The 15,486-nt window shown below is 40.8% G+C and overlaps 1 protein-coding gene across 2 annotated transcripts in view; it reads left to right on the top strand.

Annotated features, from left to right (window-relative positions):
• Positions 1 to 15,486, top strand: part of NAB2 (NGFI-A binding protein 2) — an 84,305-nt gene that overhangs the window by 39,632 nt on the left and 29,187 nt on the right. For both annotated transcript variants that reach the window (XM_068267475.1, XM_068267476.1), the window contains exon 3: positions 15,332 to 15,465. In XM_068267475.1, coding sequence (XP_068123576.1) covers positions 15,332 to 15,465 — 134 coding nt within the window. The remainder of the gene's footprint in view (positions 1 to 15,331; positions 15,466 to 15,486) is intronic.

Raw genomic sequence — 15,486 nt, 5'->3', positions numbered from 1 at the left:
TTCAATCCCTGTGTTTTAGTGGCACCGTATCCCTCATATATGGGTTGGAGGTACCGTATTTAGGGAGGGGGTTAATGCCGCTGGACAAAAAGTCACCGGTTTTCTGCAGCCACGTGATGAATGGTGGAGGTGGGCAAGAGATTAACCTGATCAATGCAAGTTAAATTACCGTACATGTTATTAGCTTAAAATGTACTGTGTTTACACGCAGTTGTTTTACTGATTACTGATAATTGTATTATCTTTTAATGCTGTATAATAAGGTGTTAGCTTTTCCGACCATATATTCTGTCATATGTATATATACCGGTAGCTATTTTTCACTATAAAAAAGTCACCTTATTCTCTTCTTTTTTTTTGTCTAATCTTGTGGTGACCTAGTTCACATTGTTCCAGCAAAAATTAATTACGTCATCCTTTTCATTAAATTTTACATTTACAGAATGCAAACCTACTTTAGCAGAGGTGTTTTCTGCAAGCACCCACCACCATCTGTGCAATCCTTCATTCTATCATTAGACCGCAAACCCCTTGCAGGAACCGCTAATGACAGGAATTCTTCAGTGTAAAGTGCTGCAGGAAATGTCAGAATTGTATAAATGCATAATAATAATAATAACTTGTAATTATTATTGTTATTATTATGATGCTCCATCATCTTCCATGTTACAAGTGTTTACTGTACAATAAATGCAAACAGTTTACATGGACAAAAAAAAGAATAAGCAGATAATAAAGCTGAACAGCACACTTTGAAAATTGTACACAGAGACGCAATAGCGCTATGCATGAATCTGTACCAGGAATCACTTGGTTAAAGAGTAACTGTCGGGTATAAAATAAAAAAAAATCAATTATTTTATTTAGTAAAATTTAGCTGGATGGAAGTATCTGAAGACTGGGAGGAGGGCGGGCAATGCATACACAGACAGCGTAAGGGAGAAAATGTCAGGATTGGCTTCAAGATAGACACAAACAAAATGGAAAATCCTAAGAAGGTTTTTTACTTTTTTTTTTTACTATAGAACAATAACCAGGGGGCGTTGCTAGCCCCAAAGATCAGTGGCATGTGCCCTGGATCTATTCTGGGGTGCCCCGGATGTCCTCCAGGCAGTGGGTGACAATACCCATCTCTGGCCACTTGGTCTCCAGATTCTGCAGACATCTCTTTTGTTCTTCTCCCCTTAGTGTCCGAGAAGGAATAAGACATTAGAGCTCCTAGCGTCTGATTCTTGGATGCTAGGGGGAGAATCTCCAGCTACAGAAGATCTCTCCAGACTTGGAGAGTAGATGGAGGAGATGAGTACAGTAAATCCTTCCGCTGTGCTACTCTGCTGGGAAATGGGTATTTGGGGGGAGTAACAGTGAGGACACATACACAACGATGCATGCTTCCTATGGAGGAATTCCTATTGTCATTTAGATTTACAGTTGAAGGGGATAGGTGAGGACACCAGAGGTAGGATGTACAGTATATGATATATTATCATGTGTGCTTTAGGTAGGAGAATACGTTAACGTGAACAATAGTGGATCACTAACTGGCTACAATGGCCTAGGCTGGATTGTAAAACTGACAGAGATGGGGATTTGGTAAGTTATGCTGGGTGTAGACGGTGCGTTTCTTCCTTATCAATCGAGCCGCTGATGGCTCGAATGATAATTTCTTTTTTTGTTCAACACAAATTTTTATTTGAATAAAGTTGCATAGTATATACATTCAGAACAAGTTGTATTCATGAGTACGCACATTAAAGGCTCAAGTCAAATATTTTTTTTGCAGCGTAATATCAGGTTCCATATTTAAGGTGTATTGCAGAAAGAATTTTAGCATTATTACTGAATGACATCATATAAACCATATTACTGTTTATAGTGTAACATAACATAACATTTAACGGGAGGAAAACCAGGAGGGGGGATGGGGAGTGGGTGAGGGGGGAAGGGGGGATATGGGTAGGGGGGAAGGGGGGATATGGGTGGGGGGGAGGGGAGGGATAGGTAAGGGACAAAGGGCAGGGCATATATTGCTATTAGGTTTGTCCTCTTAGATATAAGTGTTTTCTATACGGTTGAGAAGTCGGGTCCCAGAGAAGAAAAGCAGGGTGCTTATTACGTTTGTTACAATTGTAGGATTGTTTTAAAGTTGGCCCAAGGTCCTAGTTAGGCAGGATCTATAGTACCTAAAGTGTTATTGCATCATGGAGGTTCATAGTTCAAAAAGAAGGTTTCCCATGGATCCCATATTTTATCATGCCTGGGTTCTGTGTCCCGGAGTCTAGCTGTTAAAGATTCCATCAGCTTGGTCCAATTAATTTTAGCAATAATTTCAGACATTCTAGGGATAGAGGTATTGCACCAGTATGAGGCTAGGGACAGTCTAGTGGCGGTTAAAATATGTGTGATCAATCTCATGAGATTCTTTCTTGTTTTGGGAACAGGTTTACCCAGTAACATATAGATGGGGTCCATGGGAATTGAGGTTCCTGTTACTTTCCATATTAAAGCTTGGGTATCAGTCCATAGAGGTTGTATTATAGGGCAATGCCAGAATATATGTTCCAAAGTGCCTAGTTGATCACATCCCCTCCAGCATTTATTAGTGACTTCAGGATATATTTTAGACAATACCTCAGGAGTTTTATACCACCGGAATAGTATCTTATAAATATTTTCCTTAACATGTGTGCACATGGATGTAAGTCTAGCATTTTCCCATATAGAGAGCCATTCTTCTAGGCCTATAGTATGACCCAGAGCTTGCTCCCATTTGGACATGTATGCATGGTTAGGTTTAATAGTACCAGATTTGTCTAGAAGTAACCTATAAATCGAAGAGATAAGACCCTTTTGATGTCCTTTGATTTTGCATAGATGTTCAAAGGGGGTATAAGTATACGGTGGGTTAATTCCTTTAGAAGTAGACTTCAGTAGATGGTGAATTTGGTTATATTCCATAATAATTTTAGTATTTAGTCGTATTTTCTCTCCTATTTTTTCTTTAGTCAAGATTTTTCCAGAAGATAAGTCCACCCATTCCATAAAATTAGTGTATTTAAGACTGTACCATCTGCCCATGAATTCTTCTGACATTCCAGGAATGAAGGCCGGGTTTCCCAATATGGGATATAATGGGGATATGAGGGATCTAAGGTGAGCTGTTTTTACAGTTGACCGCCATATTTGTAGAGTGAATTTCATAGTGGGAAGTAGTTGGATCAGTGAGATTTTAGGAGGGATCTGGGGCCAGATCAAAGCTGGTAGTGAAACGGGATAAACACTCATTGCTTCAATGAGACCCCATTTGGTGTATACATTTAGATTGGACCACTCAGGTATTTGTCTTAGATGAGCGGCCTGGTAGTATAGCTTTAAATTGGGTAGCCCTAGTCCTCCCTGTTCCCGGGATGTCATTAGGATCGAGGCATTAGTTCTGGGACGAGAGTTGTTCCACACAAATTTTAAAAAAGCACGTTGTAGTATTTTGAGTTGTGAGGATGGTACTTGGACCGGCAGGGTCTCAAATAGGTATAGTAGGCGGGGCAGTACATTCATCTTAAGGGAATAAATTCTACCTATCCAGGAGATTTTATAGGCTGTCCATTTGTGGAGGTCTTGTAGGATGGATTGTATGAGGGATGGGAAGTTTGCTTTGTATAGGGTAGAGTAGGTATGGGTTAGAAGTATACCTAGGTATTTAATGTTATGTTTCCTCCAATTGTAGTGGAAAGATTGCTGTAGAGTATTCAGTAAGGTCTGTGGGATTTTGATAGGGAGGGCTTCTGTTTTTTCTTGATTGAGTTTAAAGCCTGAGATGGATTCAAAATCTTTCAATATTGAGTGTAATACAGGGAGTGAAGTGTGAGGTTGGGTCAAAGTTAGTAGGATGTCATCCGCGAATAGGGAGATCTTATATTCTTGGGATCTTTGTTTAATTCCTGTGATGTCGCGGTTTTGTCTTATGGCACACGCCAGGGGTTCAATACTAAGAGCAAATAGGAGGGGGGAGAGTGGGCATCCCTGGCGTGTGCCATTAAGAATTGGGAAATGGGCCGGAGATGCGAAGGGAAGTTTGACTGAAGTGGATGGGGAAGAGTACAGGAAGTGCACCATATTGAGGAAGGATCCCCTGAATCCTTGATGTTCCAAGACTCTGAACAAAAATGGCCATGATAACCTATCAAAGGCTTTCTCTGCGTCCAAACTTAGGAGCAGAGAAGGCTGGTTGGATCTGTTCATCAGTTCTATAAGGTTTACTGCCTTTCTGGTGTTATCGCCAGCTTGGCGTCCGATTATGAAGCCTACCTGGTCATTGTTGATCAGAGAAGTTAATATAGGATTCAGGCGATTGGCCATTACTTTAGTGATAATTTTAAGATCTGCATTAAGGAGAGAAATAGGGCGGTAACTTTGTGGGAGTTGTGGATCTTTCCCTTCTTTGGGTATCATTGTGATAAGAGAGGTTAAAAAAGAAGTAGGGGCTGATCGGTTATCCATGAATGTATTAGCAAGGTGGGTCAAGTAAGGGGAGAGGATACTTCGAAATTTTTTATAGTAGGAGTATGGGAGACCATCTGGTCCAGGAGCTTTGGAAGAGGGCAGGAGTTTAATTACCTCCAAAATCTCTTCATTTGTTATGGGGGAATTTAGGAGTTTAATATTTTCTTCGGTTAGCTTTGGTAGGGATAGTTGGTTTAGGAACTCATCAATCTTAGATAGATGTGTAGAGGGACAGGAAGGCTGAGGGAGATTATAAAGTTGTCGGTAGTAGTCTGTAAAGATTTGAGCGATTTTTTGGGGATGATAATGAATAGTTCCTTGGGGGTCTTTTATAGAATATAAGGATGGTTGGGACGATTTTGGGTTCAATTTACGCGCTAAAATGGTGTGTGGCTTATTCCCTCGTTCAAAGAAGAGTTGTCTAGTCCATCTTAGGCTTTTTTCTAGTTGTACAGATTGGATTGTCTGTATTTCATGTTTAATGGCCTGTATAGCTGAATAGTGTAGTTGGGAGGAGTCATCTCTATATGCAGTTTGTGCTTGTTTAAGTTTCGAGTGTAGAGTTAGGAGTTTCGAGCAGGACATTTTTTTGCGTTTAGTGGCTTCTGAGATAAATGACCCCCTAATAAAAGCTTTATGTGCTTCCCATAATGTTCCAGGGGACGAGACAGATCCATCATTAATGTTAAAGTATGATTGCAATTCTTCAGAGAATTTGGCGAGGAGGTTTTTATCTTGTAGTAGGGTTTCATTTAATCTCCAGAAGTTTGGCTTGTGGGGATCGAATGATAATTTCTGACGTATCCGATCACGTGGCGTATCGATTCCGTGCTCGATCCCCGCGGGCGGACAATGGAAGAAAATGAACCGCTGATAAGGAAGTGCCCGCGGGGACGAGCGGGAATCGATCCGGGCGGCCGTGGGGACGCGGCGGGAGTCGATCCGGCGGATGTTACTTAAAGGGACACTTAAGTAAAAAAAAAAAAAAAAACGAGTTTTACTCACCTGGGGCTTTCAATAGCCCCCTGCAGCTGTCCGGTGCCCTCGCCGTCTCCCTCCGATCCTCCTGGCCCCGCCGGCAGCCACTTCCTGTTTCGGTGACAGGAGCTGACAGGCTGGGGACGCGAGTGATTCTTCGCGTTCCTGGCCACAATAGCGCCATCTATGCTGCTATAGCATATATCATATACCATATAGCAGCATAGAGGGTGCTAATGTGTCTGGGAACGCGAAGAATCACTCGCGTCCCCAGCCTGTCAGCTCCTGTCACCGAAACAGGAAGTGGCTGCCGGTGGGGCCAGGAGGATCGGAGGGAGACGGTGAGGGCACCGGACAGCTGCAGGGGGCTATTGGAAGCCCTAGGTGAGTAAAACTCATTTTTTTTTGTTTGACTTAAGTGTCCCTTTAAGTGATTTGTATTAAAGATAGATTGTAGAGAGCTTGTAGGTAAGAATCGAAAGTCTGAACAGAATGCTGTATATGAAGGGTATCCATTAGCAGGGCCGGATTTGTACTCTTTACCGCCCAAGGCTACTGTCACCAGCCGCCCTTCTTCAGTATAGGTAGTGAGACGACCCCTCCCCTCTAGTATAGTTAGCCAGATGACTCCTCCCCCTTCCCTCTAGTATAGGTAGCCTGATATTCACCGGCCACAATGCAAACGTGCACAGAGAGCAAGGTGGCTGCTGCACAGGCGGCTAGCAGCAGAGTACAAGCTTGCAAATGCTGTACCAGTTTAGCCTGCTGCTTTGGTGCCCTTTCTTCTGTGGTGCCCTAGGCCATGGCCTAGGTGGCCTTGGCTTAAATCCAGCCCTGTCCATTAGAGGTATAGGAAAGTAATGAGAGAAATTATCACTCTCTGAGGGGGGGGGGGAGAGATGGAGTCCGGAGTGGCCTGGAGAGATGCCAGCCGTGGCAGACCACAGAGAAGGGAATTTCCTCTCTAATCAGGAGACAATGAAGGCATGCACTAGCATTTTAGCTGTGTCCTGCAGTAAGAGGGAAGGCATTCCCGATTCAACTCTCCTGATCAATAAACTGCACTAGAATGCTCTGAAATTAATATGACAAAGGCATCATTTAAACTTCCATCACGTCTTTTGATGCAGCATTCCTGAAGAAAGTCCCATGGTAACTGCAGCCTGTGGGGGTTAATGTTTTATACATAGTTCCTGGAACAGGGGTTGCACAACTTGTAGAGCTCTGATAACTATTTATAAAAATTGTAAGTACCGGTAAATGATGTAGTCTAGGGGATTTTCAAGTGAACCTGTGTATCAGGTCCTTATCAGATTACAGCTGAATTGGTACACTAAAACCTGAAAACACAAACGAAAACTACCAACACATTGTATTGTCTAAACCTCACCCATCCACTACCACCACGTCACATTGCCTAAACCACACTCCCCCATCACTTGATATCCTGTAACAGCCTTTCCTCAGCAGTGAAATTGATGGTGGTGGTGTGGGGGGTAGTGGTGGTGAAGGTGAGATGCTGCCAAAAAAACAAAGCTTGTTTTCTCTTTAAGGACGGTTAAAATATTTTTAAGTAAAGCAGTAGTCGACAAGTCATATGTTTGCAGTACTGTGATTTTAGGTGAATTAAAGAAAAATAGTTGCTTGCAACTCTTATTGTTTACTCTAAGAAGTAACACTAGACCCTACTAGTATCTGATGGAGTGCTGATAATATCCACATACGGTTGATAAAGAGTGCAGACAAATAATATGAAGGGAAGAGAGGACTTTAAGAACAGCAGCAAAAATGATGGGATCAACACAAAATACTGTTAAAAGTATGATCGCAGACTAATGCTGGGAATATACTATACGTCTTTTCAGCAGATAGATGGTTCGATAGATCATTTCCGACATGTCCGATCTTGCTTTTGATCCTTTTACCACTCGATTTCTCAAAGAAGTGAATGGAGATAGATAAGAAAAGATAAGAGAATCGAGCGGGAAATCGAGTGGAAAATCAAGCGGAGAATCGATCTGAAGCAAAATCGGCAGAGAAAACGCATTGTGTATACCCAGCATAACATTGTACACGGTACGTACTGGAAGTGACATTCCATTATCGTACAATGGGGCTAACTTCAATATTACAGGTATACTGATTTTTGATCAATACCCTATTTTAAGACATTTTAAATACACTGACTATAAGTGAAATAAATAAACAGTTAGCAATAGTTATGGCCACTTAATGGGTATTCACCTGTCAGGACTGGTGTTAGGGGGTGCCTGTTCTGTACAAACACAGGAATCTGAAATTATTATTATTATTTATATGGTCCTGACATTTTCTTCCAATCTTTGCAGAATACTCATTTGGATCAGTTTTGGAAGCGGACCCAATTTTTAACAATAGGATCCGCCTCCTGCATTTCTCTGAGAAAACGTACAGAACAGGATGCCATATTTATTTCCTTCTAAACAATGCCAGTTGCCTGCCTATCCTGCTGATACAGTGGGATGCGAAAGTTTGGGCAAAGTTGTTAATCATCATAATTTTCCTGTATAAATCATTGGTTGTTACGATAAAACATGTCAGTTAAATATATCATATAGGAGACACACATATTGATATTTGAGAAGGGAAATTTAGTTTATTGCATTTACAGAAAGTACACAATAATTGTTTAAATAAAATTAGGCAGGTGCATAAATGTGGGCACTGTTGTCATTTTATTGATTCCAAAACCTTTAGAACTAATTATTGGAACTCAAATTGGCTTGGTAAGCTCAGTGACCCCTGACCTACATACACAGGTGAATCCAATTATAAGAAAGAGTATTTAAGGGGATCAATTGTAAGTTTCCCTCCTCTTTTAAATTTCTCTGAAGAGAAGCAACATGGGGGTCTCAAAACTACTCTCAAATGATCTGAAGACAAAGATTGTTCACCATCATGGTTCAGGGGGAGGATACAGAAAGCTGTCTCAGAGATTTCAGCTGTCTGTTTCCACAGTTAGGAACATATTGAGGAAATAAAAGACCACAGGCTCAGTTCAAGTTAAGGCTTGAAGTGACAGACCAAGAAAATCTCGGATAAACAGAAGCAACGAATGCTGAGAACAGTTAGAGTCAACCCACAGACCAACACCAGAGACCTACAACATCATCTTGCTGCAGATGGAGTCACTGTTCATCATTCAACCATTTGACACACTTTACACAAGGAGATGCTGTATGCAAAGGAAGCCTTTTCTCCGCCCACAGCACAAACAGACCGCTTCAGGTATGCTAAAGCACATTTAGACAAGCCAGCTTCATTTTGGAATAAGCTGCTGTGGACTGCTGAAACTAAAATTGAGTTATCTGGGCATAACAAGGGGCATTATGCATGGAGGAAAAACAACACAGCATTTCAAGAAAACACCTGCTACCTACAGTAAAATATGGTGGTGGTTCCATCATGCTGTGGGGCTGTGTGGCCAGTGCAGGGACTGGGAATCTTGTCAAAGTTGAGGGACGCATGGATTCCACTCAGTATCTGCAGATTCTGGAGACTAATGTCCAGGAATCAGTGACAAAGTTGAAGCTGCGCCAGGGCTGGATCTTTCAACAAGACAACGACCCTAAACACTGCTCAAAATCCACTAAGGCATTCATGCAGAGGAACAAGTACAACGTTCTGGAATGACCTTCTCAGTCCCCAGACCTGAATATAATTGAAAATCTGTGGTGTGAGTTAAAGAGAGCTGTCCGTGCTCTGCAGCCATCAAACCTGAATGAACTAGAGATGTTTTGTAAAGAGGAATGGTCCACAATAACTTTAACAAGAATCCAGACTCTCATTGGGAACCTACAGGAAGCGTTTAGAGGCTGTAATTTCGGCAAAAAGAGGATCTACTAAATATTGATTTCATTTATTTTTTGTGGTGCCCAAATTTATGCACCAGCCTAATTTTGTTTAAACTATTATTGAACACTTTCTGTAAATCCAAAAAACTTAATTTCGCTTCTCAAATATCACTGCGTGTGTCTCCTATATGATATATTTAACTAACATTTTTTATCATAACAACCAACGATTTATACAGGAAAATCATGACGATTAACAACTTTGCCCAAACTTTCGCATCCCACTGTATCTTTGGCTGCAGTAGTGCCTGAATCCCACACCTGAAACCAGCTAATAGTCTTGGAGACACAGGATCAGCAGGATACCAAGACAATTTGCCTTGATTAAAAGGTAATAAATATGGAAGCCTCCATATCCCTCTCACTTCAGGTGTGGTCCTAGCTGAATGTCCATACCACAGTCTAAGGGCAATTTTGCGGGAAACCAATAAACGTATCAGTATGTTTTTGGGACAGAGGAGGAAACGCGCACAAACATAGGGACAACATACAAACTCTCTGCAGACAGTGTCCTGACTGAGATTGGAACCAGGGACCTAATTGTTTTTTTTTTTTTTTTGTGTGGGAAAACTGCTGCCAATCTAACTGTTTTTTGTGGGAAAACTGCTGCCAATGTAACTGCATTTTGTGGGTACTGCTGCCAGACTATGTATATTTTGTGAGAAGTTGCTGCCAGGTTATATATATTTTGTGAGAAACTGCTGCCAGGTTTTGTGTTTCTTTTCTCGAGGAAAGTGTGTGTGTGTGTGTGTGTGTGGGGGGGGGGGGGGGGGGTGGATAGCAAGAACCTCATTCATTGAAGTTGGCCCTCCACCATGTAATCTGAAAAAAAATTGGCCCTCCATACCTGTGAAGTTGGACAGCGCTGATTTACAGTACTCATAAATTCTACAAGTGTAGTGCCATCTTGTGGCCAGAAAGTAAAAATGCACTAATATACAGTACACTATTATATAGAAAAATTGAATATATTTTGATTATTTTTTAACCGCTTTCACCCCTATTCCATAATTACCCAAATTAAACACAAAATAATTGACATCATTTTTAAAAATACATAAATAGTTACCTCAGGTTTTTTTTTAATATGTACAGTGTATCATGACTCATGAGGATATATTACTATTATTTTTGTAAATAAAAGGCTTTGTAATTATTGATATAGTATAAAAAAAACCACTAAATGGAAAAAAATACACTTTATTTCCAAATAAAATATTATCACTATACATTGTACTAGGAACACAATTTTAACATTGTTATAACCGGGACAAATTGGCAAATAAAACATGTGGGTTTTATCTATCATAGCACATTTTATTTTAAAACTATAATGGCGGAAAACTGAGAAATAATGATTTTTTTTCATTTTTTTCTTATTATAGTTTAGCTTTAGCTTTTATCTAAGTAAAAAGAAAGCCTAATTTGTGGTGAAAAAAACCCAATATATAAATTATTACGGTATGATAAGTAGCAATATAGTTATTGGCAAATGAATGAGGGGAGCGTGATGTGAAAGTTGCTATGGTTATTGAGGGGAAAAGCTGTGAATGGGAAGTGGATAAACACAATTTTCAGTAGAAAAATACATAATATTTACACAAATCAGTATATCATTCCTGAAAGAGGGACAAATGAGATATAAAGAGGCACAGAGGGATTTGTTTCCCAAAGAGAGACTGTCCCTATGAAAAAAGGACAGTTGGGAGCAGAGCTGGGACAAGGTTGTGACACCAAAGTGCGCCCCCCCCCCCCCCCCATCCCTCCCACTCCAGCGGTCACACACTGATTGCTATTAGACTAAGAGGAGCCGCAGGGCCCCCAACCCTCCCAACACCTTAATCTCTAGTTATCTGGCTTGCAGTCACTGCCATGTATCCCCTTTCATATTTCTCTCTGCTTCAAACAGAATAGGGGAATGATAGCTGGGTGAGTTGTGCGCCCCCTCCTACACTGCGAACTGAGGCTGGAGCCTCCTCTGCCTCGGCCCGGCCCTGGTTGGGAACTTTGCTACAAACAGCTTAGCATCAAACTCAGCTACAAATTATATAGTATGTAAGTGGGTGTGCTTGATAATGTAAAACATGCAATGCTGGAGATGTCATTGCTGGCAGTGCCAAAATATGATACACAGTACATGGGAACCATCAGTCCATTTCTGTATATTCAGTATAAGATTTCTCCAGATTTCAGCATAAATTTGTTGAGCAATTCTCAGTAACAGCCTCCAGTGCCAGGATGACAACACATATTGTAGTCATTGACATTCCCGCAGCTGACTCGTGCGTGCTTGTTTGAGATTGCCTTCTTTTCAGCTTGACAGAGATGACTTAATTGTGCTTTCTGCTTGGCAGCTTCTGTTTGGGCCGCTCTCGTAGTAAAATGACAGGCAGAGGAGGAGGACGACGCTCAGTGTAGTCACACAATGCTGATGACAGGGAAAGGGCTGCCTGCCTGATATATCGCACCTATAAAGCACCACTTGATGATTGCAAAGATATTTTTTAGGCGTTCACTTGGGTTAGTGTCGAAGTTACAGTTAAAGTGGTCTGAAACTCTGACATCACATTCAATAAAAATGTATTATTTGCTTTTGAGCACATGTAATATTGTCTGTTTACAAATTACAAGTTTCCAAAGTGTAGTTTTTCTTGCCCTGAAAGCTGGCATTGCATTTTATTATCTTTCTATTATAACTGCTTATTATTATATATTAAAATCTTCTAATGAACTATTCTGAACACTGTGTGTGCCTGAAGCAGTGACAGCTTTTCAGAGAGTGTTTGTTTACATTTTGTGTTTAACAAGTGAAAAGATACTGTTATCTGCAGTTTGGATGCGGATTTAAAGCTGAATAGCAGGAGAAAGTGCTCTGTTTAACCATTTCAATGATGTTCTGCTAGAATTGTTTTCTGGGATAGTAGCTTTCAAGCTGTGAGGAATCTTTTAGAGCAAAGTAGAAATACTGACTTTCAGACCACTTTAATGTGATGGTTGGAGATTTGGTTAGTGTGAAGGATCCGTTGCACAAGACAGTAAAACTGTAATGGGCATTGCTGTAAGGTAATTGGCAGGGGCCACCTAATGTAATCCTGTAGGCCTATAGCAATGTGTAAAACAATATCAATTTGGGCACTGCAATTTTTCCATGCTTTAAAAATTGACAACCTGCACTACTTTTTCAGACAAGGAGCACACAGGTTGAAAATGGATGTATCCCTGTAGGGTGCACACACTTTCAGAACTCCATTACGATTTTTAATTTTCTTTCCTTTGCTGCATAAAATCGCAAAAGTGTGTGCGAATTGCGAATCTATCAAGGGTAGCAGCATGCTTGTTTCAGGTGTGCGATTCACACTACTGCAGCCAAAGAGATCAGCACAATACCAGGCAACTGGTATGTTTTAACCGGTTCAGCACCACAGTGTCGAAAACCTCATGCATCCGAGCAACGTTCACCTCCCATTCATTCGCCAATACCTTTATTGCTACTTATCACAATTAATTGATCTATATCTTGTTTTTTCTGCCACTAATTAGGCTTTCTTTGGGTAGTACATTTTGCTAAGAATTATTTTTTTCTCAATCCATTTTAACAGGAAGATTAAGAAAGAAATGAAAAAAATTCATTGTTTCTCAGTTTTTAGCCATTGTAGTTTGAAATTAATATACGCTACCGTAATTAAAACTCATGTATTTTATTTGCCCATATGTCCCGGTTATTACAACGTTTAAATGATGTCCCTATCACAATTTATGGCGCCGATATTTTATTTAGAAATAAAGGTGCATTTTTTTCAATTTGCGTCCATCACTATTTATAAGCTTATAATTTAAAATAATATAATAACATACTTTCTTGACATGCATATTTAAAAAGTTCAGACCCTTGGGTAACTATTTATGTTTTTTTTTTATTGTATTTTTTTTTTTAATAAAAAATGTATTTGGGTAATTTTTGGTGTGGGAGGGAAACAGCAAATTTTTCATGTAAAATAATATAATTGTTTAATAAAAAATGTATGTGGGTGCAGTTTACAGTCAAAAAAGTCCTGGATGCGAACGATCTCGCATCCAGAAACTAAAAACAAGATGGTAAAGTTTCCTGGGGGCAGAAATACCGCGCTCTCTGAATAGAAAGCGTTGGTATTACTCCGGGGGACTTAGATCAGTGAATGGGAATTATATTCCCATTCACTGATCAGGGGGCTAGCGGCGGGAGCGCGCCTGATCGCGCGCACCACGCAACGGCAGCAGCAGAGCCTATCTGGACGAGTAAGGCTTGGTGTACAGAGGCGCCAGAGTAGAATAAAAACGTTTAAAAACCGTCTAAAAGAGGGGGATGTTCAGGTGGACTTACCTCCCTCAAAAATATAAAACTCAATTGAGTCACAATATATCAATACAAAAATATTTTATTGAACTCCACTTAGTGCAACGCGTTTCGCAGGTGTGGTCCTGCTTCATCAGGCAAACAGGAGCATAACTCAATGGGTCTAGATACAGAAGTGAGCGCCTCTGTGTCACAGAGGCGCTCACTTCTGTATCTAGACCCATTGAGTTATGCTCCTGTTTGCCTGATGAAGCAGGACCACACCTGCGAAACGCGTTGCACTAAGTGGAGTTCAATAAAATATTTTTGTATTGATATATTGTGACTCAATTGAGTTTTATATTTTTGAGGGAGGTAAGTCCACCTGAACATCCCCCTCTTTTAGACGGTTTTTAAACGTTTTTATTCTACTCTGGCGCCTCTGTACACCAAGCCTTGCTGAAATCTTGAGTCCACCCTCGGTGGAGGGGTGCTACCCCGTTTCCTATCTACAGAGAGCGACATCTTAAAAACCTGAGTGGGGTCAGGTTCTAATACTCCTCACCTGCACTTGAAGTGGTTGCCTATGGGTAACCCATGTTTGTGAGTATATCTAAATATTTTGCTTTTAACCACAACCAACTTAACAATACTACACCATATTGGGCTCTCGATTTCTCTTTGTTCTTCCAAGCATATCTGGACGAGTAAGTTCATCCAGATAGGCTGAACTGTTTAAAAATAAATAAATATGACAGCCTCCATATCCCTCTCAGTTCAGGAATACTTTAACTCAGTAGTACCTAGGTGTGTTTTACTGGTAAATTATATTACCACATTGTCTATTTCATAACAACAACAAAACATTTGTAAAGCGCTTTTCTCCGTAGGACCTAAAGCACATAAGCTTGTCTCAGATCAGTACATAGTGATGTGTGCAGGGGAAAGTTATGTGGTCATAAATGCCAGACTAAACAGGTGGCTTTTCAGTTTTGATTTAAATGTGTCCAGGGTTGGAGCTGTCTTGGTTAAGTTTGGCAAGGCATTCCACAGGGTGTGGCAGCATGACAGAAAGCTCTGGTTCCAAATGTTTTTAGTTGGACTCTGGGGGTAGTCAAGTTATTGGATCCTTTTAATCTAAGGTAGTGGGTGATGTGATGAAGTAGCAAAAAAACCTTCAGGTATCTAGGGCCTAGGTCTTGTAGGGATTTAAATGTTAGCATGCTAATTTTGAGAAGGATTTTCCATTTTATGGGTAGCCAGTGTAGTGAGCAAAGTATTGGTGTTATGTGGCAATGGTGGGGTTGGCTTGTTGTCTTGCGGCAGCATTCTGTACTAGCTGCAGGCAGTGTAGGTCTTTCTTTGCAAGGCCTGCATAGAGGGCATTGCAATAGTCCAGCCGTGATGTGATGAAAGTGTGAACGAGGATTGGAAGATGCTCTGAAGGAATGAGGTGCTTAATTTTTGCAATTTTTGTTTCACAACAGCTTAGATTAATTCATAAATTGTGAGAAGATTTTTGTCAGCTGTTGTGCAGTTACTGTTACATAATAAGGCTGACATGCTGTGATGTATTTTTTTACTATTACAATTATCAGCCCAAATGTGAAGTTTCATTTGCACCTCTTGTGTGTTCTCTCCCCTTCAGATGACAATAAATGAGGCGGCTGCCCAGTGCTGTATCCGGGATAACACATTGCTGCTGCGGAGGGTGGAGCTCTTCTCTCTGGCCAGGCAGGCAGCTCGCGAGAGCTCTTATTTGGCATCGCTGAAATGCTCCAGGTACGTTTCTACATATTGCAC

This window comes from Hyperolius riggenbachi, chromosome 2 (assembly GCF_040937935.1).
Source record: "Hyperolius riggenbachi isolate aHypRig1 chromosome 2, aHypRig1.pri, whole genome shotgun sequence".
NCBI lineage: Eukaryota > Metazoa > Chordata > Amphibia > Anura > Hyperoliidae > Hyperolius > Hyperolius riggenbachi.
This window is presented reverse-complemented; position numbering and strand designations above follow the sequence as displayed.